This window comes from Erpetoichthys calabaricus, chromosome 16 (genome assembly GCF_900747795.2).
Source record: "Erpetoichthys calabaricus chromosome 16, fErpCal1.3, whole genome shotgun sequence".
Taxonomy (NCBI): Eukaryota; Metazoa; Chordata; class Cladistia; order Polypteriformes; family Polypteridae; genus Erpetoichthys; species Erpetoichthys calabaricus.
The window spans coordinates 607,259-630,828 of NC_041409.2; the positions used below are offsets into that span (position 1 = coordinate 607,259).

Consider the following 23,570-nt stretch of genomic DNA (forward strand, 5'->3'; position numbering starts at 1 on the left):
ACTCTGCCCCACCAAAACTGTTTTGATGTGTTTATTCTGAAACCAAACCAGAAGACGATACCAGAGACACATTAAAGCATATTTATGTCAATTTACCTCGATATAAAAGTGAGGTCAGCATGCCCAAAAATGTTGGAGGCTCTCGCTTTGCACTTGTGCTGCATATCTTCAGGTCTCTCCACACATGTCCTATGTAGTTTAAGTCAGGACCACTAAAGCACTATCCAAGACTTGTCCTGAAGCCACTCCAGCATTCTCTTGGCTGTTCGCTTCTGGTCACTATCATGATGAAAAGTGAACTGCCACCCCAGTCTGAGGTGGTATGCGCTCTGGAGCAGGTTTTCTTTATGGACATCTCTGTATTTGGCTGCATTCATCCTTCCCACAATTCTAACCAGTCTTCCGGTCCCTGAACCACCGTAGTGTAATGCTGCCAACACCCTGCTTCATCTTAGAGATTGCATTAGGCAGGTGATGAGCAGTGCCTGGTCTCTGCCAGACATTGTGCTTGAAGTTCTGCCCAAAGAGTTCCATATATGGTTCATCAGACTAGAGAATCCGTTTCCTCGGGTTCTCAGAGTTCTTTGAATTTTGTATAGCAAACTCCAAGCAGGAGTTAGTCACTTTACTATAAATGTCTGATTGATGGAGCTCTGTTGAGTTTGCCATCCTTCCAACAGGTTCAACCACTCTAGCAGAGGATTTCCAAAACTGTTAGAGTGACCACTGGGTTCTTGGTTGTCTCCATGACCAATGCCTTTCTTGCCTGGTTACTCAATTGGGCCGGACGTCCAGCTCTTTGAAGAGTCTTGATGTTTATAAACTTTCACCATTTCAAAATTATTGAAGCCACTGTGCTCATGGGAACATTCAAAGATTTAGAAATGGTTTAATCCCCTTGGCCTCATCTGTACCTCATTACAATTTGATCATGAGGGTCTACAATTTCCTTCTGGATTAATAAAGTTTCTATCTATCTATCTATCTATCTATCTATCTATCTATCTATCTATCTATCTATCTATCTATCTATCTATCTATCTATCTATCTGTCTGTCTGTCTGTCTGTCTGTCTGTCTGTCTGTCTGTCTGTCTGTCTGTCTGTCTGTCTGTCTGTCTGTCTGTCTGTCTGTCAGGCCTTTCACTCTATTTGCCTAGCTATCTACAGAGAGCCCCATGTATATTTCACGGCTTGATTTTGTCCTGCATGTCATGTGTATTGTTAAACTGTCTATACACAGGTCCACATGTGCCTTTCTAAACGATGTCCAAACAATTCAGTCTGCTACAAGTGGACTCCAATCACGTTCTAGAAACATCTCCAAGAGAATTAAAGCAAGGAGGATGCATCTGAGCACAAGCTGGAGTGCAACAACAAAGGGTCTGTATACGTCTGTGAATGAGAGATTTCAGTTTGTGATTTGTAATGAATTTGCAATCCTTTCTGTAACTATGTCTTCACTTTAGTCATTCTGAGTTATTGAGTGTAGATTGGTGGGCACAAGTGGCAAATATATTCATTTCAAATTTAATCTGCGACACAGTAAAATGTACAGAAAGTGCAAGGTTCTGAATATTTTCTGAATCCACAGGATCAAATGCTGGGCAGGAAGCCAAGCTATTATCTACAGGAAGGACAACGTGTCCTGGGACCCTCCAAGGGATGAAGTCAATACCCAGGTGCATGATACCCCTAGTTGATGTCTTTTGATAACACATCCCTAGTGTCAGAATTAACACTGCCCCCTAGTGGCATCTTATTTTCCTCCCACGCGGGCTTCTGAAGGAAAGGAGTGTCTCCTTTTGGTTTACTCTACTGAGCTCTGACAGACTATGTGCTCACTCCATGTCAGTATAGTATAGTAATGGCCAAGGAGGCCTGTGATGTGTTCTTTCTAAGCCACATCTGACTAATCATCTGACCAGCTGATTCCTCAGGGATGCACAAAAAAGCTGCATCATGGTAACAGGGTGAGTCTGAGGTGCAAGTCGCATATCTGAAGAAGAAGAAAGTGTTTTATGGAGATGAGTAGGCTATGTCCCCCAAACCTAACAGAAACCTCAGGGTGACTCGGGGTAACCCTCTTTAATTAAGCCCAGTGGGCTCTCTGCCTTGTTTATTTGACTGGCGGGTTTGCGCATAATCCCTTTTGTTCATCCCTTGGCTGCCTTTGTTCTGCCAGACACACTCCCTGAAAATCCAGCCTTTTGTTATATTTTTAATCCCCCCGTGGGTCTTACTCAACAAGTTCTGAGGTTGCCACGGCGGCACCAAATCACAACAGTTTATTAAGAAAATCCTCCAGCAATGCTGGATTTGTGCCCGTGATAATCGAGCTAAAGCAAGTGCCTCCCTGAGGAAGCTCAGCTCTGTTTCTGCAACATCATATCAGTATTGAGCACAATGTTGTCTACAGTTGAAATCTGAAGCATATGAACTTGCACGATTTAACAATCTTTTTGACAGCGAACAATGTCCCAAGGTGCTATGCTAGTACAGAGCTACTTTGTTTTTTTTATTATGATAATTAAGTAACTTGCTTAGGTTGGAGGTTGAATTGACCTCCTGGCAGCATATGGCACTGTGGCTTAGCCGTAAGGCCACACCGCCTGACAGTGTGCACGGCTGTACTGTCACTTTCACTCATTATTTATTCATGCATTGTGTTTTCTGAGGCGGAGAGTGCGTGTAGATGCAAGATGAGGTCACATTCAAGATGGGATGCCAGTCCCCTTCATAACACAGTCATCAGGCCAGTGTAGTATCACCTGCTGGCCTAACACTCGTCTCTTTGGCGTGGACAACGAAAGTGCGGTAAATGCAGATTCATGTAAACGCCACACAGTTAAAGGTTTATCGGGTATAATGGGTCTTTATTGTCATGTGTAGAGAATACAGTGAAATTCTTAACTTCTGTGTGTTGACCAACACGCTGCACATCATCACTCTCCAGTACCGTGACCTAAAAATAAATACAGACCTAAACACTGCAGAATGACTCTTCGGTAGTGCAGCCCACCACAGCATGCAGCTGACATGGCTACTAAAGTTAGGCTGCCATCTCTTTATCGTCCTAATAGTTAGCTAGTGAAAGACTCAACTGTAGGGGAAGTAAAACTGTGCCAAGGCTGAAACGCACCATTGTGAAGCGAGAACACCCAGAAACAAAAAGCAGAGCTGACTAAGTGACTCGGCTAAGAATTCCACCCAGCTCCTAACCACTGTGTGAAGCATTCGAGGTCAGAACAGGACTGCACACATTCAGAATTATTCCACTCATTTGTTAGAAATCAGCCACTTTTGAGATCCACTGAGCTAATTAAGAAGGCAATATTTAGGTAATGAAGAAACAGTAACGTCGTCATCTGATAGCCATAAAGCACATCACGCTAAAATCAAAACCTGGTATTGCCTTAGTGCAGCGGGCGACCTACACGTGATAAAGGGAACCTTAGGAGATTTCTGAGCAAACAATTAGATCCTTTACTGAACCAATTCAGTATAGCGGGGCCCATAGTCTATCCCAGAAGCATCAGGCACAAGTGTGCAGCAATACCTGAACAAAATATGACTTTCGTGGTAGAGCCAGCAGAAGAAAACATTTCCTGCATTCGAGCCACAAAATTCAGCACCTGAATCTGTACAAGCCTGATGCATTTTGGAAACAATTTCTGTGGACTGATGAAGTCAAAATAGAACTTTTTGTCCATAATATAACAAAAAAGAGTGCCAAATTTCTGGAGAAGAACATGTCTCCAACTATTTAAGCACGGCCGGGGATCAGACATGCTTTGGGCTTGTGTTGCCAGCCTGTGACACAGGGAACATGTCATTGGTAGAGGAAAGAATAGATTCAAATAAATACCAGCAAATTCCGGAAATTAACATTACACTTCATCTGTAAAAAAGTTGGAAGTTTGAAAGAAGATGGATCCTGATAATGATCTGAAAGACTCCTCAAAATCTTCAACGGAATACCTCAAGAGTTGCAAGTTGATGGTTTTGCTATGGCCTTCACAGTCCCCTGACCTAAACATCAATCCGTGGATTGATCTCAAAAGAGCAGTGCATGCAAGATGGCCCAGGAATCTTGCAGAATTAGAAGCCTTTTGCAAAAATGAATGGGAGAAAATACTCCAAGTAAGTTCTAAAAGACTCTTAGCTGGCTACAAAAAGCATTTATAAGCTGTGATACTTGCCAAAATGGGTCTTACTAAGTACTGACCATGTCGGGGGCCCACATTTTTGCTTCAGGCCCTTTTCATTTTTTTGTATTTTGTACCTGTGAATGATGAAAATACAAATGTAATCTTGGTTAAAATATTAAAGAAATGTGTCATCTTTAACTTCATGCCTTTTGGTGATCAGGTCATCTTCTGCTCATTTAACTCTTCCCAGTAACAGACATTTTAAGTAAGGGTGCCAAACCTTTGCATGTACAGTAAAACAATCTGGACAAGAATATAATCAATAAGCTGGTTAAGGTTGTAGGTGATTCTAAAACTAAGCGGAAGAGCAGATGTTGTTGTGTCCTTTTAGGGGTGATATACTGTAGCTCCCTAGTTGGAATAAGTTCTTTTGAAATTGCGGCGTTTTAAGTAACCGAAAAATATATAGATATGATATAAAAGGCGATATTCCTCCCATAGTGGTACGGTGGTAAAAATCACATAACTTAGCTTTCTTTACTGACGATTTACCCGGCATTACAGACGGGAAGCCTATGGCAAACTTTGTCAAGGTGGGATCTTGATCTATACAGTCTGCCATCTTTCGTCACTGTGCTGAAAGGATTTTCAGGACGGATGATGTTATCACCCATCCGTCCATGACTTCAAAGTGTTTGGCTGCTGTCCAGGCCTTTTATACTGGTTCCTCCACATGCAGGCCTCCATGTTGGCAAATAGTCCATTTCCAAACAAGGAATGAAGATCCCGTGCTCACTTCCAACAGAGGACAAAATAGCATACACCTGTCTTTAGGCTGACTACACATTCCTCAAGCGGTCTCCGTCCATCTTGTCTTATGCTTGGCTAAGCACTTCTAAATGCTGACAGCCCCTTTTGGCCTGGCCTGTACATGTGAATGGATTTATAAAATAATTTCTTGTACAGAGCACAGTGACATTAAACTTACATTCTTATTACAGTTATCGAGTCCATTGAATCATTACAAAGGGAGTTGGACATGGCACGGGCTTTGGTAGGCTTGTAGCAGTTGAAATTTAATGTAATTTGATATCCATCCATCCATTTTCTAACCCGCTGAATCCGAACACAGAGTCACGGGGGTCTGCTGGAGCCAATCCCAGCCAACACAGGGCACAAGGCAGGGAACCAATCCTGGGCAGGGTGCCAACCCACCGCAGGACACACACAAACACACCCACACACCAAGCACACACTAGGGCCAATTTAGAATCGCCAATCCACCTAACCTGCATGTCTTTGGGATGTGGGAGTAATTTGATATAAAGTGTTAAATGTAGAAACTGTAAATGTTAGATTTAAATACACAACGGGAGGTCTGAAGCCTGAATATACCCCTTATGAGAAGGTCCTGGGAGTCATAGTGGACTGGTTACTACCTACATCGGGACAATGGACAGAAGAGATCAAGAAAGCTAATAGGATGTTAGGTTATGTATCACAATGTGTAGGGTACAAGTCAAGGGAGGTTATGCTAAAGCATTATGACACACTAGTGAGACCTCATCTGGAGTACTGTTTCCAGGTTTGGTCTCCATATTACAAAAAAGACATCACAGCACTAGAGAAAATCCAAAGAAGAGTGACTAGGGTGATTCATGGACTGAGAGATATGAGCTCTTAGGAGAGCTTGAAGGAGTCGAACCTTTCTGGTTTAAGCAAATGGAGATTATGAGGAGATAAGATGGAAGTCCTACCATTATTTGACACATCTTATGATGATCTCTGACACATCACCAGTGATGTTCCTGGGGTCACAGGGTGTTTTGGGTCTTACAGCGTCAGACACCCTCACCCAGTGTCTGAGTAGCAATCCATGGGTCATTTCTCTTTCTCCAGAGCCACTGCTCTGAAACATAGAATAAATGACCAAGTAGTGTGGTGGACAGCAAGGGTCTCTTTTATGAAACTTTCTGTGGATTCAAATGTACAAAATATGACAGGAAAAAGCATACACCCCAAAAAAAATCAGATTTATAAAACCTGGCCTTTGCACATTTCTATGCAATTTACCTTCAAAAATCACAATCATCTTGTAAATGTGTGTACGTGAGTGCACTTTGAACCCCACCAGGTTGCCACCATGAAACAAATACACATGGACTATGCTAGTGAAGCCATTATCACCTGGTACAGATAAATGACATGACTGCTATTGCGATGAATACTTCAGGTAATATGAAACACTGGGTTCCACCAGCTATCCTATAAACACGTCAGCCACCACGAACAGCACCATCAGCAGGTCATCTGACTAACGGTTTATTATTTCAAAATCAATGAATGAAGGGTTGACCCCTTCTTTTAAAACAATGAAAGATTTATGATCTTACTTAGAGACCTACAACATTTGATCAAGAATGTTATGTCAAAAGTCAAACCCTTAGAGGAACTCGCCTCTACACCTCAATTCGTAATGTAGGAGTGCACTGCTGCCTCGCTCATCCTGGCTCTTGGCCTCAAATCCTGTGTCTGGTTGTTTTCTCTCTGCAGTCTGCATGTCCTCCCCTGTCCACGTGGGATATCCTCCCATGTCCCAAATTGGCAATTCTGAGCACAAGCGTTTGTGCCAGTGGGTCCTGCAATGGACTGTTGGGCTCCAGGTTATGTTCATCATTTTCTGCTGTTTTTTGACCTTTTAACAGATATGTGCCTTTATGTGTACTAATAATGTATATCTACATTTTACCTGAAAACTGGTCACAGCGATCTGCACCTACACTCCGTGAAAAGAGTGCTACACAAAAATAGCTGAATAGAATGGACTGGCGTCCTGACTACGGATGGTTCCTACTTTGTGCCCAGGTGATCTAAGTATATATCTCTGCAGCCCAGAATCTCCAGCCTGGAGCTCCAAGTGGGTGAAGCTGACTCCAATGGGCACCAATACTGTAGTGTCCAGCTGCAGACATCCAGAGCTCTGCCCAGTTACACTGTGGTTAAGGTGATAATTGTGGGAAGCTTATGTAACTCAAATAATGATGGCTGTCAAGTAAGTCAGCGCCAGGGTGGAGGTTCTGGACTGCAGAGATACCAGCTTCAGAGTGAGCCTTAACTGGATTAAACAAGTTTGAGAGTATCTGTAACTCATGTTGATTTTACATGGAGGTGGCCTCCTCCTGGTCTGGGGACAATTTTAATTGCTGGGACGACTAGCCTGAATTTGAAATGTAACTCCTTCCTCTCTGGTCTGGTTTGTCCAGCCTGGACATACAGGATGACCGTACTACTCTGTGTTGCTTTATATTCTGTACAAATCCCATACATTTCTTACTGTTTCTTGGCCCTTCACATTTCTGAATCTGACCAGCACAGGGCCACAGAGCACAGAGCCTCCCCCTTTAGCATCTTCATAACTAGGAATCCACCCTGGACAGGATAGCCCAGCGCAGGACCCACTGGGTCATTTTAAAAATTGCTAATTAAGATAAACGCGTAGTCTGGAGAGACCGCAGAGAAGATGTGGTGGAAAGCCATTAAGGCAGACTTCTCTCTTTCACTCAAATGCTTTCTGGCTGCAACACATTTTTCCCAAAGCAAAGCATTTGGGGTGGGGCAAATCTGACTCCATACTTTAAATTCTTTGTAAACCCTTGAATAAATTAGCTGTGGTTGAAGTGCAAAGTAAACCTCCAGTAATCACTGGTGTAGAGCTGAAAATAGAATAACAAAAAATCTTTAGAATAGGCCAGTCTTTGGGGATTTGAACCATTGTGGTCACTGTGGCTTTCAGGCATCTGTACTCCGGCTTCGCTTCATTGTGTTCCATCCTTACAGAGTCGTGGGGGTGCCCTGCAGAGTGTGAGACTGGGGAATAAGACCGACTAAGACGTGCCCACCCCTAAAAACCCACACACACACACACACACACACACACACACACACACATCTCTGCTTGGCTATTGTGAGGCTCTGTATTTGAAATTCATCAAGACCTTAAAACTTGATCGAGCGGTTTGAGTAAACCAATAAATGAGGACTGCTGCGTAAAATATAGAAGTGCAGCAGATTGGAGCCAATTCAGGGGGGCATTGAGTGAAAGGCAATGTGCTGCGCCAGTTCATCACACCAGAGCCGGCCTTTGGGCGAAGCGAACAAAGCGACTGCTTCGGGCCCACAGCTGGAGGGGGCCCACTGCACCCAAGGTTTTTTTTTTCTCCTGTGATGCGACGCTGCTGCGGAGGGCCCAATGGAGCAACAGACTCCTTCACTCCAACCTCTATTACTAATTTTGTTATATATATAATTCACAGGCAACATATTCCATCACCTAATTACTCCACGTGGACATCTCCACTCGGCACTCCAATCTTCATTACGCTTCACTCAGGCCCGCGCGCCTGTTGCCGCCTCCACGGCTCATCTGTGCCTCTGTCCTCAGTAGGCGGACACTTACGCTTCAGTCAGGGCCGCTCCACCGCACTGCATTCTCGACAGAGCATAAAAGGGGCCCTTCTCTTCGTAAAGCCATCACTTTCCTTCATATCAATATATTTCCATTTTGTTAGAAAGAACGTCTTGTAGATAGTAGTTAGGCCTTGCCGAATTTCCACAGTTTGAAATTATTGTATTCCAAATGTCTTCAGTTCCACCGCCAAAGAAATATAAATCAGGTGCTCAAAAACATAAAGAAAAAGCAGCAAAAGATGAATTCTTCGCTACCCAAAAAGGCGCTTTGCAATGCTTCCTAACGAAAACGGTCAGCTCTAGCAGCAGCAGCAGCACTAGCACCAGGACTGAACTTCCATTAGTCGAAGATACCGCAACGCCGTCCAAGCCCCACAAACCTGTATCCAACTCCGAGGAGTCAGAAGCCGATGACGCCATGAACGTCTGAATAGTCTGGCATTGATTTCAATTGAGCAAGAGATAGTCGAATCTCTTGATTATTCTGAATTTATTCATGGGTTTGCCAGTGCCAAGGTTCGAAAAGTGTCTTTTGTGTGAAATAGATTTCAATATCTGCTGGTAAGTTATTTTATACGGAAATCTGAATATCTTGAAAGTATGAAAACAAGCTTTAAAACCGAATAAAAATGTAAAAACAAAATAATGTGGATCTCATCTTCATAAAATAAAAAAAAATATATAAAAAATATAAAAAGCAAAAAAAAAAAGTGCTTGGCCTAGCTATTTACCTCCATGTGCTGCCTGGTGGAAACAGCAAAAGCTGGCTAAAATGTAGTTTTATTGTTAATGTATCGTCACTAAATACATTTATGCGGGCCCACTCCGACCTCCATCACTCATACCCTTCACTCAGGGCCTTGTACGACAGTCTGCGCTGACAGCCTGCAAATCTGGCTCCTGTCAGTGTGTTACGATTACGGTTGTCAGTGTCAAATGGAAATCGTCAAAAAGTGATGGTTGTAGCGAAAACGCATTTCTGCAGCTCAGAATGCAGGAAATCGCTTGCCAGCCCGAGCTCTGATCACACCCACATGTACTCCTGCTGTGACACTTTTCATAACTCCAAGTCACCATAACTTTTAAATTTTAGGAAACCACAGCAACACTAGCAACACAAACTAATCTGGGAAGGTAAAGTCAGAGCGTAGGCCACAGCTGCGGTTTGAAGTGGCCAGGGATCTAATGACGTGGTAACAGTAGAACACGGATTAGATAGATAGATAGATAGATAGATAGATAGATAGATAGATAGATAGATAGATAGATAGATAGATAGATAGATAGATAGATAGATAGATAGATAGATAGATAGATAGATAGATAGATAGATAGATAGATAGATAGATAGATAGATAGATAGATAGATAGATTTGAAAGGCACTATATAGCAGATAGATAGATAGATAGATAGATAGATAGATAGATAGATAGATAGATAGATAGATAGATAGATAGATAGATAGATAGATAGATAGATAGATAGATAGATAGATAGATAGATAGATAGATAGATAATTTATTAATCCCAAGGGGAAATTCACAAAATTAAAGGTTTTAGGATTAAAGGTGATAGGTAATATTTGGACTAGAACTGCACAGAAATAATTGTATTCTTATGTTTGTGAAAAAAGGCAACACATACACTCTTTAAAATCAAGGTGGTTCTTCAGAGTGATGCCATAGGGAAACCATCCACACGAAAGTTCCAGAAAGAACGTCTTTATTATAAAGATCTGTAACGGGCTCCATGAATAACCGTAAAGAGATAACAACAGGTTTGTGAAATCCCAATGGGTTCTTGGTTTTACTCACTCAGGCCAAGTTCAGGTTTTATTGATCTGTTAGGTAGCCCGCTATATATAAAAGATTTCTGTTTTGACCAAATATTAAGAACCTTTTCAAAGTCCAACTGTAAAGACCCCATCCCAGAATAAAACTGGTTCTTTGTCAATTGGTGCTTCTACCAGGAACTGCTCAACCCAGTAAAATGCCACTTACAGTCTTAAAAACAAAGGTGTCAGTGGTTCCTGTGAGCGATGCCATAAGAGAACCATTTTTGGTTTCCAGAAAGAGCGTTTGTTTATGAAGATCTGTAACAGGCTCCATACAGTGAATGGGTGGTAACAGATTTGTGAAATCCCAGTGGGTTCCTACCGTATATACTCGTGGATAAGTTCTCCTGTGGATAAGTCAGGACTTGATTTTACAGTATAATTTCTGGTACAGTGGAACCTCAGTTTGTGAGTAACTTGGTTTACGAGTGTTTTGCAAGACGAGCAAAAATTTTTAATAAATTTTCACTTGATAAACGAGCGAGGTCTTGCAGTACGAGTAGTTTGTCTGCTGAGCGTCATGTGATCACAACTGAGCTGATGGTTCTTCTCTCTCTCTCACTGCGGGATTGTGGGCAATCGTCTCCTATTCTCCATCTGAGTCTGCGTGCCTCACTCATATAGTCAACATCCGTACGAGCGTATACTGTTTACTACAGCATTAGCATTGTGACTGTGTGCGCACCCGTGTGTGTGTGTGTGTGTGTGTATGTGTGCACACGCGCGCTCGTGTGTGTGTGTGTGTGTGTATGCTTGCGCACGTGCGTGTGTGCTGTGACATGCGAGTCCCCGTCTTGCACCCTAAAACACGAAGCTGAGTCTCACTACTTTAGCAACACAAGCTTAATTCAGCTTGAAACAGCAACAGCGCGGTTATTTATACACAGACACAGCAGTCAGGCAGGGCCCTGCACATTTACAATGTTCCTTGTTCCTTGTATCACCCATCGACGGCAGGCGCTTATAGCATGTCCGCGATCTTTTCGGATTCGCTTTTATGGAGAACTGCTACAGCGCTGGGAGACTGCGATTGCTTTGGGACGCTCTTCCGCGTGTCATCCCGTTGGGTGAAATCCCACAAGAGTTTAGAAACTCACTCACACCAGCCATGATTCTTTTCAAAGGTAAAGTGCAAGTTAATTTGTTTTATGTATTTTTACTTTATATTTTATATTAATCATTTTTATATGAATAGTTTTGGGTTGTGGAACAAATCATCTGAGTTTCCATTATTTCTTATGGGGAAATTCACTTTGATATACGAGTGCTTTGTATTTTATAATGTTGCTTGTATAAGTCGAAGGCGGAAAACTCATGCTATTGGTACAAGGGATTATGATATGCTAACGCTCACCTGAGAGAGTAACCACAAGCACACGGCCTTTTTTATTTCTATGTGGGTGCGGTAATGCGCTGCATCAGCGTGCGATCCTAACCTCTCTGTCTCTCTCTCTTGTGCCAACGTGACCTCACGGTAATACCTGAACAATTCGAAAGTGACATTTGCACTGTTTTGTGTTTTTTGTATCTCACACCCTCATACCCCTTTATCGTAAGAGCATTCGTGATCTGCGATGGAGCATTCAATCAGAAGAAAATATGAAGCTGGTTTTAAATTAAACGTCATTGAAGTAGCGATAGAAACTGGTAACTGTGCTGCTACAACAAAATTCGATGCGTCTGAGAAACTGATGTGAGAGTGGAGGAGGCAAGAAGATGTTAAAAAAAAATTAAGTGTCGCATTTTTGAACGGGCGTATAAGTCGGGGTCTGATTTTATGATCGATTTTTTGGGTTTCAAGATCCAACTTATACATGAGTAGATATGGTAATTTTAAAAGGACTCTCTCTGCATACAGTCATACAGGCGTAGTTGAGGTTTTCTTGGTCTACTAGGGTCCTGCTATAGGTTGTCTACCAGACAATAAAGATTTTTTTTTCTACATAGGAACTTCTTCAAAGCACAATGAACCAAATTAATTTGCAAAGAACTCTTCCCAGAATTAAATTGTGTTTGGTGCTCAATTAAGCAATGGAGCTACGAAGAAACAGATAACCCAGTAAAGAACCATAAAATACCATTTTAGAACCAGCCAGAGCATAGGAACTGTCACTTTTATGACCATTCTGAGTATAGGGTTAATTTTTTGTTGAAGATGAGGAAGAAATGGAAGCCCCTCATCTTTAGAGAAGGGTCCAGCTGTAGACCTGCACAGGCCCTGCGATTCTGGAGCTCTGCTGAACAAAATGTTTCTGTCACTTGTTTGGCTGGACAGTCGTCTTTATCTGAGTCCCAGAGCCCAAACCTTAACCACGAGTGTATTGGTAACATCACTGGTGTGCAATGAAAGGCCCATGGAGGGAGCGGAGCTCTGAAAGTCTGTAGCTAGACTCCCAAAAGAGAAATAATAGGGCAAAATTTGAAGGAAAAAATGAAAATGCACGTGGCAGGATCAATGAAAACAAATGAAATCCTTCCTGCTAAACTCGATTACCACAAACTCAAAAAAGAGATCAACCAAACAGAATTCGGACACACACTCCCATGCAGTTTGAGTTATCCTAACCTAAGACAGCCATATTGATCCTAATATTTGAATTCTTCTTGATTGACTGAGATACTTGTCATTTGTTTTTTGTATGGGTTTAACCTTGGAACAATTCACCATTTTCATCAAATGAATCTGAACCTCTTAAATTAGATAAGGGATGACACGTGTAGCTAAATTCCTTTTTAAGGTACTCTTAACTATTATGACATACATTTCCATTTATCTAAATGGAACTAGAAAATGAGAGGTCTATTTGGGCCACCTATTTGTAGCATATTGCACTTTCTTTGGCCATCTGAACAGCATGAATTCTCCTGGGCATTGATTCCATAAGACGTTGGATGTTTTATTTGAGGTACCATGATGGCAGAAATGATGGCATTGGGTAGATGCTGCAAATTGGAGAGCTGCTTTTTCCAGCTCAATAGGGCTGAGATCCAAACACTGTGCAGGTCAATGAAGTCATGAAAACCTGTTGGACGACAAGTGCTTTGTGGCAGGGTGCATATGATGCAAGTGTCCAGTCAAGTGTGGATAAAGTGAAATCATGAAGGAATTAACTTGGGTGGCAGCTTTGTTCAGATACACTTTGCCATTCATGTGTTCCTCAGTGGGTACCTGGAGCTCTAAAAACAAGTTGGCTTCATGAACTTGAGTTGCATGAGCCAAACTGTGATCCTTCCATCAGCATAATGCAATAGGAACGTGGATTTGTCCGAGCAAGCAACTTTTTTCACTTTTCATTCTGAGAAGACATTCTACACACTAGTGTTGAATTTGGATCACTTGTAAGTCTGCCCTCATATTAAAATTTACTTTACAGCATTTCCCGATAAATGAAATATGTCAATCAATGTGTGTTACTTTAAAGTTTTTGAGTTTGTTGGATGAATCCATGAGAATAGCATTTTCTGGTAAACCCGAAAATGGCCATGGAGTTGAAGCAAAAAATCTGAGAACCTTTAAGAAGTTATCTAAATGAGATTTTGGGACAACTTTGATAAAACCAACAAGCAACAAATGGACAAATGTTCTCTTCTCACTTGTCAGATTTCTTATGCTTTAATGTTCTTGTGTAGCAGTGGGGTGGACATGACTGGACACTTGACTATCAGTCCATTGGGCGGGGCTACATGCTTGATTGGCAGCACGCTAGGCAGGGAGTAGACACTTGAGTGGCAGCAGGCTGGGCGTGGCTAAATGATCGAGTAGCTGCTGATTGGGCAGTGCAAGATGCATAAACACGCCACTGAGCCATGTTCATGGACTTCTTTTAGTTATTAAACCTATTTTTCAACAGGGCAACACAGATAATGTCTGCTACATTAGCACATTTCAATAAAGCAGGACAAATGGTTTGAACACCTTGGAAGATGTCTGCTTTTATCTCTGCAGTATGTCCAGGATGCAAGAAGCAGCCACTGGTCATTCCTACATGCATCCTAGCAAGCATGAATTGTACAAAAACACAAAAGACTAACCGCCCATTCATATAATATATAATCCACAGTGAGAATTAATAATGAAACTTAAAGAACTGGGTCATTGTTTCACAAAGATCTGTTTCAACCAAAAAATGGTGATAAAATTGATTAGTTCAGAACTATAATAATACTAGGGGGCTTCACCCCCTGCTCGCTTCGCTCGCCAACCCCCGTGTTTGGTTTTCTGGATACACACTTTCAAGATTTTTTTTTTTCTTTGAATTGTTGCTATTTCATTAGTTTCACTTTTATTTCTGAACTTCTGTAAAAACAATATTTGGAATCTTTGGAGTCCCAATATGCTGAATCTTTTAAATGAGGTCAGTGAGACGTGTGTTTAATGACATAATTCAGGACAGGTTTCTCTGTTTGTAATTTCAGCACAGACAACGCAATCAACATCATCAGCAGTTAAGAATTTTTTTTGCAAAGTAACCAATAAATGCATGTGAGGTAAAACACGTTTTTGAAATTCTCTGACTTAAACTTCAAAGCCTTACAATATTTATATACTTCTGACATATCACCTATGTCCATATATCTCTATTCCCTTTTTCGTTATTTCTCCGAGTAATAATTTCTTTTTGTTTGCGCTAATGTGATGTTTACTGTCTTTGTTTTGACATTGTCGTTTTTTTCTGTTTTCATATTCTGTATCTTGCTCTGCATGTGTTTCGCTCCTACGTTTTTTTTTTTGAGTCTTTTGAATTCCAGTTTTCATTATCTCTAACCTGCTCTGCATGTGTTTGACCCTTTTGTTTTGTAACCTCTTTATGACGTTTTACTTTGTTTTCTACTCTGTCTTTTATTTCTGACCTCGCTTTGTCCTGCTTTTTTAATGACACCTGGTCCGTGGTGATTATTTTCCCTTTTTCGAGTAATAATTTCCATTTGTTTGCACTCCTGCGATTTTTACTTTCTTTTTTTTTATATTTTCTAATTTTCCTACTTTCATATTCTTTAACTTTCTCCACATTTGTATAGCGCCTTTTTTTTTTTTTTTAGCCTTTCGAATTCCACTGCTTTCATAATCTCTAACCTGCTCTGCATGTGCATAGCGCCAACGTTCGGATTGGACATGATATTTTTCAATTCCACTTGTTCCGGGCTGATAATTACTTTCCTTATTTTCCAAATTTGCACCTACATTATTTTTTCTTTTTTGCTCTTTTTTCTCTCCAATGCTTTTGAGTCTCTTTTCTCCACGCTGCTTTCTTCTTCACTTAGTTGTCGACATTTCATTTATAACGTATTGTCCTTATACGCTTTATATGCACTGAGACCCTGGATCTGTGTGTGCTCAAATCCTTTAGACGACTGAATGTTTTGCTGCCTGTTGTCTTATTTGATATTGGTTGTAAGTAGGCCATGTCTTGCAAGACTCTCATGTTCTACGTCATCGTGAGACGGTTCTGAGTCAATCTCTTGGCACAAAGCCTCATGATTAAGGTCCCCGCGAGACGCTCCGTGGCCAATCTCTTTTGTCTCGCGGGTCTTTTAAGTGTCTTCCGCGATCTTAACGTGAAGATCATATCTTGTCTCCCAGGATTTTTTTTTTATAATAGGGAGATATACACAAACATACAAAGATGTACCAGTAAATTGATACAAATTCTTCAGGGCTCAAGGCTTAAAAGTGTGTCCAGACTTCAATCAGAATCTCATCAACTAAAAGTGCCATCCAGCCTGTAGAAAGAAGTCTATTTGATTAAGAATATTGAGCAATTTGGCTGATGTGTTTCAGGAAATCGTCCCTTCTTCAGAGCCAAGTCCAGCAGCTTGTGTACAGAAGTACATTGCAGAATAATGAAAAATGAATAGCTGACAACACCTGGAAGCAAGGCAGAAGCCAAACGTGATCAAAGTTAATAAGGATCCCATCTAATGTCCATCACAATGAAACTATGATTTTAAAGTAAACAGGGCCACAGACGACGTGCAAAGGCCCACCTTGTTGAGGCACTCAGTGCACAAAGAAACATCCAAGAAGTATACAAAAGTCATTACTGGGCACTGTGAGAAAAAAGTTAATTATGGAAGGAAAATATAAAACAGGAATGGACAGAAAATGATAACAGTAAAAATGACCAACATCAACTTGGAGAGCGTCCTGCATCAACCCCGATGACTGTAAATGACAAACAGAAGTGACAAACAGTCAGTACTGTTATCATCACATGCACTGTCAATTATCGCCATTTATTTAAATATCGTTAAACATGAATGGTAAAAAGCCTGGCAGAGGACTCGAAATGCCTTGAGCATGGGGGTGCTTTAATCGCAATTTTTATCCCGATCATTTTTATTAATCCATCCATCCATCCATCCATCCATTGTCTTCCGCTTATCCGAGGTCGGGTCGCGGGGGCAGCAGCTTGAGCAGAGATGCCCAGACTTCCCTCTCTCCGGCCACTTCTTCTAGTTCTTCCGGGGGAATCCCGAGGCGTTCCCAGGCCAGCCAAGAGACATAGTCCCTCCAGCGTGTCCTGGGTCTTCCCCTGGGCCTCCTCCCGATCAGTCGTGCCCGGAACACCTCACCAGAGAGGCATCCAGGTGGCATCCTGATCAGATGCCCGAGCCACCTCATCTGACTCCTCTCAATGCGGAGGAGCAGCGCGCTCTACTCTGAGCTCCTCCCGGATGACCGAGCTTCTCACCCTATCTTTAAGGGAAACCCAGATACCCTGCGGAGGATTTTTATTAAATAAAAGTATATTAAAATATGTTTTGTTTTTTTTTTTAAATCGTGTTGCTGGCCAGGTCTCCTTTAATAAGCCCCTACAACTGCAAATCTCTAACCACTGCACCTCTTTGCCGCCTTTTAAACTATTTCGAAGCCGCACTCAAAGGAGTCGGTCCTAGCGTCTTGTCAGGCTCAAAGCTGGAGACAGCGCTGCAGGGGGCGCCAGACCACCTCAGGGTCAATTTGGAATCGCCAGCTGTCCGCGAACACTTAAATCGCTGAGTACGAGGAAGGACGAGCCAGGCAAACCTGGCAAGATCAGGCGCAATAACGACGGACCGGCACCTTGAACACAGACAGGGCGCCTTAAAAATCACTGCTGGGCTGGAATCTGATGCGTGATGTTCAACTAAAATAAAGGGCTTAGCACAAACGTAACACCTGGCTGCGGCAAATAATGGCCATTTCCAGAAAGTGGGGCTGGACCGCGTGTCTGCATGGGGGGTGTTTCGTCTTGTGGTGGGTGCGGCAACGCGCGTTACCAGAGTCCACCTCTCCAACCTGACTGACCTGACCCGACAAATGAATTGTCGCTGCTCTTTATGCGCTGGCGAAGCAGTGGCTTTTCACAACAACGCGGTGGTGCTGCTCTAGGCACGGCTAACCCATGGCTGGAATTTCTGCAAGATGTGAAGTTTAGATGAAGTGGTGACATTAATGAGGGTGCGTGAACTGGCACTCTGAAGAGGGCTGCTTACTTGTGCCCACACACGACTGGCACCAGGATTTTCGAGACATGGCAGACTACCAGTCCAAACTGATTTGGCAAGTTCCTTCCAGCTTTATTCCTGGTATTGGAAGTGTGGTCTGCCTCTTCCAAAACCCTGAGCTTGACGAAGGAGGAATGGATGCTTTTACCCAAGTTCTCAGCATGTGCGTTAGTTTAACTAAACACTCTATAAAATAAAGACTGACTGTTTTGGTAATCCTCATGACAGTCATTATATAGAATAAAGATAAACTAAAAGGATTTTGGAAAAGAAATCTTAACTGAAAGGCACCATATAAAACGGAAGATTAACTTCAAACAAGTGGAATATTTGGTGCAGTAAGCCATATGAAAGGCACTATATAAAATAAAGATGAATTTAAATTAAGGTGGAAATTTTTGAAGAGAAATCTTAACTGTAAGGTGCTATATAAAACAGAGATCGACTACAAGAAAGAGGGACAGTTTTGGTGAAGTAAGTACATTTTGGAAGGAGAATCCATCTGAAAGACCCTATAAAAATTAAACTATGGTTGAGAGTTTTGCAGAAGAAAGCACCCTGAAAAGCACGATATTGAAGGTATTATCAACTGAAAACATAGCTGAGAAGTCTGAAAGGCACTATAAAAAATAAATTAAGGCTGGAGGTTCTGCAGGAGAAAGTACCTGAAAAGGTACAATAGAAAATAAAGATTGATGGAAAGTTAATAGAAGTGTTTACAGAAGAAAGAGGACTGAAAGGCATTTTATAAAATAAAGCCAGACTACAAGTAAGTTAGGATTTGGGTGGAGTAAACGCTCTAAAATGTGCTATACAAATGAAGTTAAGGTTGAAAGGTTTGCTGTAGAAAGCAAAATCAAGTTAAATCTGACATGGACAGCACTTTAAAAATGAACAAAAGTTGAACATTTTGCAGGAAAAAGCATCCTGAAAGGCACTATATAAAATGAAGAATGACTAAAAGTAAGGCTGGGGATTTCAGAGGAGAATTCACTCTGAAAGGTTGTATAAAAATAAAGTAAGCTTAAGAGTTTTCCTGGAGAAAGCACTTTGAAAGGCGCTATATAAAATCAAATCTAAGAATTTAGGAGTAGGCACTTGGAAGACGCTATAAAAAATGACAAAGAAAGAAAGGTTAATGTGTATTGCATGAGAAAGCTTTATATAAAATAAAAAAAGAGCTGCAACCAAGGGGGAGTTTGGGAGACGTATGGACCTTGACAGGCACTATAAAATAAAAGAGTAAGGTTTAGGGATTTGCAGGAGAAAGGGCGCTATATAAAGTCAAGATTGACCACAAACAAGGTGGTGAGCTTTGGTGGAATAAGTGAATTTAGGAAGGGAGATCATCCTGGAAGGCACCATAAAACAAAAAACACAAATGTTGAGAATTTTGCAGAAGAAAGTACTTTGAAAGGAGCTATATAAATTAAAGATCAACTAAAAGTATGGCTGAGAAGTTTGAAGGAGATAGAGAGGCACTGTAAAAAATAAAGTAAGGTTGAAGCTTCTGCAGGAGAAAACACAAGGAAAGTCGCTATACAAAGTCTGGCTTGATAATGAGGTCGTTCAGGGCCCACCCACCACCCCATCCTTCCTCCCTCATTGGCTGGCAGCCAGCCCAGCTCGTGCCCCTTCAGTCACCTTCTCCACCTACAAGTCAGCTGAGTTCTCCCCAGTGGCTTCTTTATGAAGCCTGGCAACTGGGCCTGTTTGGGATCTGAGAAGTCGCCACACACTGTTTCTCGCTAATGATTTCTTTTGTTAGACAATCCTTCAGAGACTTCTGAAAAGCCCCTTGTTTTCCGGGTAAAATGTAGCCTTCAGGTATTAACACCAATAAAAAAAAAGAGTAGCGTTAGCACAGAGTGAGGCAGACATACCTTCTGGGCTGTGGATCGACAATCCCCATGACGATGAGTCGCATCGCCGGCTTCAGACCTCCCTTGATTACACCAACGTAGAGACCATTCTGTAAAATGTAAAATCGCAGTTATTAACAGGTAAGCATTATGGCAACAGTGCCGGGATCTTCTTGTTCTCTGTAAAAGCCTGCAACAGCTGAGCCTACAAATGTGCCTGTGTGCAGACATTGTGCCTGCAGCTCTGTGCCCCTTCCCACTTTTGCTGATGGCCCTGCCGTTCAGCTCCTGTGTCAGCCTAGGGTGCTGAGGCCGTCTACTCGCTCTAGTAATTTTATTACCAGTGGTGTTATGAATGATGCCCAGTCTTCTTTCACACAACCTTTCAAGCTGTTTTCTCCATTACAGGCTACTGGGGATACAAGAAGCTGGCAGCATCTGGCACCAAGTAGGAACAAAAGCCCTTAATGGCAGTGCATCAGGGGTGAGACCTGCATACGCATCTACCCTTCAGTCATACCAGAACTAGCAGGAGCCGCCAGGCCAAATTAAAGCTGCACAGGTGAGAAGGGGGCTTCTGCACTGATCACGGGGGCTCTTATTAACATCTCACTCAGTTCAGGGTTAGGGTGTAATTGTAATTCTAACAGCCCTGAGTGCAGCACTGTCATTGGGTCCTCTTACACACCGTCCCACCCCGGTCCAGTTAGGAGTTGACTGTTAACCTGACACATGGGTTTTTGGGGCCAAGGGTGGACAAAAGGAGCAACACTGTAGGTAACGAATCTTCTGTTAGTTTTGACAATTTCAATTTATTTTTATCATTATTATTTATATGAAATATTTATTTGTACTGTTTTTGCCACCATCTTGGATGGTGTTTAATTTTACTACCTTTGCCGCCATCTTCGATAGGTGTTCCCAGCTCCATTTTGCACATCAGTTTCCGACGCTGCACTGGTGTGTTTTCAAAGGTTGTTTATTTCAGTTGGTTGTTTGTTGGTTGTTTGGCTGTGTCTTCGGAAGTTATGATCTCTATCCCATTTCTCGTTGGCGTTAAAAATTGCTTGGAAAGATCAGGTCCTTATTTAAGTTGATAGATTCCTAAATAAACCCTTTCTAACCTGAACTTCTGCATGTCGCTGTTAGATTCTCTGTTTTCTTTTGCTTTTTAGATGCTTGCCTGTTCTTTGACTATGACTACGTTCTTGATTTGGTTGATCATACGTCTTCCCGGTTTTGAACTTTTTCATTGGTATTTTTGACCACATCTCTTCTCCTGGTCACAAACTTAAAACCCTCCCTAGTATTCCTAGCAAAAAAAAAAAATGCAAGTGAGGCTATAAATATGGCGGTGATCACATTTTTAACCTTTTTCAACATTTAAAAATTCCTTTAGTGTATTTAGCTTCTTTTCCACATAGGCTAAATTGGGCTGCTATCCCAGACCCCATCTGTCATTTCCCATTTTCCTACAATAATCCTTGCAAACTTAAACATGTCTGAAATGATAATGACGTTCACTCATTTTTTCACCCTATTCTGGTTACAATTTCTGGCATGACCCCCGTCCATAAAAATGTTCACACTTTCCTACTATGTTCTTGTTTTTCCTCATAGTCCTCTGTCTTCCCTCCCAAGATAATTTGATTTGTGATTGCAAACTGCTGATGTATGACACAGACTGGCGTCCTATCCAGGAAGGACCCCACCTCATAGAGAAAGCCGGTCCAATGGCTGGGATGCACATCTTTGAGAGGTAGAAGGAGCTCAGAGTGCTGGTAGGGAATCTCAGCAGTTACAAGAGGCCCTCAGACACAGGCCAGGAATCTCAACACATACAACTCAAAAGTTAAAACGGTAAGGTGGGTCAGTTTCAAATAATCTGAAAACTAAAAGGATTGAAACATGGAGTTCCAACTTTGTGAAAGAATATAGGCACCCACAATAAAGTGTCCAACTTGCATGAAAACTTGGGGACGGAAACGGGTGAAGTGTGTCAGAAATGATCCCAAATTCAAGTCTGTGGATCAGTTTGTTCATCTAGGATGGGGCTACGCTGAAGGAGTCACTTTTTGTTAAGGTTAAGTACCCACCCATAGCCCCAATATATCCATCCTAGAAGAAGAGTTCAAATTTTTTGTTAAATCTTGTTATTTTCTTGTTTTTTTGATTTCCCTCAGTCCCTTGTTGCTGTTTGATTTGCATTTTTCTCTTGTGTTACTAATGTCCCTTTCCCTTAATTACATCTGTTGCGTGAAATACAAAGCGCTCTCGCATGCCGTGGTCCTCTATAGGACTCTTGCTGCCTCAGCCTCAGCATTGTGACATTCTTGCCTTTCTGCTTTGTTGTTTGGCTGTACTTTTTTGCAGTTCCTCCATTTGTGAGATTTTGTGGTTTTCTGACCATTTAGTGTTTAGGATCTTTGGTATCTGACATTGAGGACTTCAAGCAAGAACAGAACTTTTGAGGTAACCTTGTTCTATTCCCTAGTCATGCGACCGGCTGGAGAGTGACGTTGTGTCGTGCATACAAGTAAGAATTTATCAGTGCTCTGTACACATGACAATAATGACCTTATAAACCTTTATACACACCCCCTGTATAGCAGTATACACCATACATATAGGTGCATGTCTGTATTTTATTAGTCTATGTAAAAAAAGTGAAACAATTGTATACAAGCAGCAGTGTGTTATGGCATGAAATCCCGTGACACGTTATATTAAGCACTCTGCAACTGATCCTCCAAGGAGGCAGAGTATGAATTAGAAAGTAGATGGTGTTCTAGGAAAAGACGTTTCTACCTACGCAAAGTATTGCTGTCACATGACATTCCCAGGAGAAGCTAACCATGTGGCATTGGGACTTGTCCTATGGGAAGCTGGTATCACGCTTAAGTGACAGGCTCTCCACGTATGATACCTCATAATAATCAGAGGAGGCCAGAGATTATCATAATCTGTGTTCTCTCCATATTCATCAAACTCTCGAAGCAGAATCTTTGGACAATTATAATATTTTCCCTATACTTTGTATACGAGAAAGTAATGAAATGGCATTGCAGGAGTAGGTGACTAATTTTTGACATTGTTAAAAGTATCTCTTAATGACAAATAAACATAAAAATGATTTTCTTAAAAGCCGTCCATCGAAACTGAAATAAGGTACCAGACCATTAACAATCATTTGTTTGCTTTTTATGCCCACTAAATGGCTGCTGCCTGATGTAGTTTTTAATGTTGTCTTTGAAGTCATTGTCATCATTTATGTGACATTCAGCATTGAGAAGATGTCATAGCTCAGACTTGTAAACTGAGGAAAAAGTTGTCCTCCTTTACACCTGACATTAACATATGTTTCACACTTGGATTTTACACTCACGTTCAAATTTAAGACCCCCTTTCCAGTATCCACACTATGTCAGCACAGACAGGCTTCGGCTCGCGTGCTTATGGGATGTGGACTGTTGACGCCGCCTTTGTCCCTTTTGGCTGAATGAGGTCTGAGTGATCGGATCACAAATGCATTTACACCTGGGTGTTTAATGTGTGAGATGGGACCACCAAAAGCGCTGGGTGTAAAGCGGACCTTTGAGAATTTACATCAATAAGCTAATTCACTGAGACAGGAGGAAATTAGTGGTGCAGGAAATGCGCCGTCAGGTTTGATTTCCCGTGTTTTGGACAGGATGGGAATGCTGACAAGCAAGTGAGTGAGTCTGAGTGACGGACAGACCCCTTGGTTTGTTAGCAATGAGGCCCAGGA

The 23,570-nt window shown here is 41.8% G+C and overlaps 1 protein-coding gene across 1 annotated transcript in view; it reads right to left on the reverse strand.

Moving 5' to 3' along the window:
- Positions 1-23,570, reverse strand: part of si:ch211-10a23.2 (Galectin-related protein A-like) — a 493,745-nt gene that overhangs the window by 17,969 nt on the left and 452,206 nt on the right. The window contains exon 3 of the mRNA XM_028821934.2: positions 19,823-19,911. Within this exon, the coding sequence (XP_028677767.1) occupies positions 19,823-19,911 (89 nt within the window). The remainder of the gene's footprint in view (positions 1-19,822; positions 19,912-23,570) is intronic.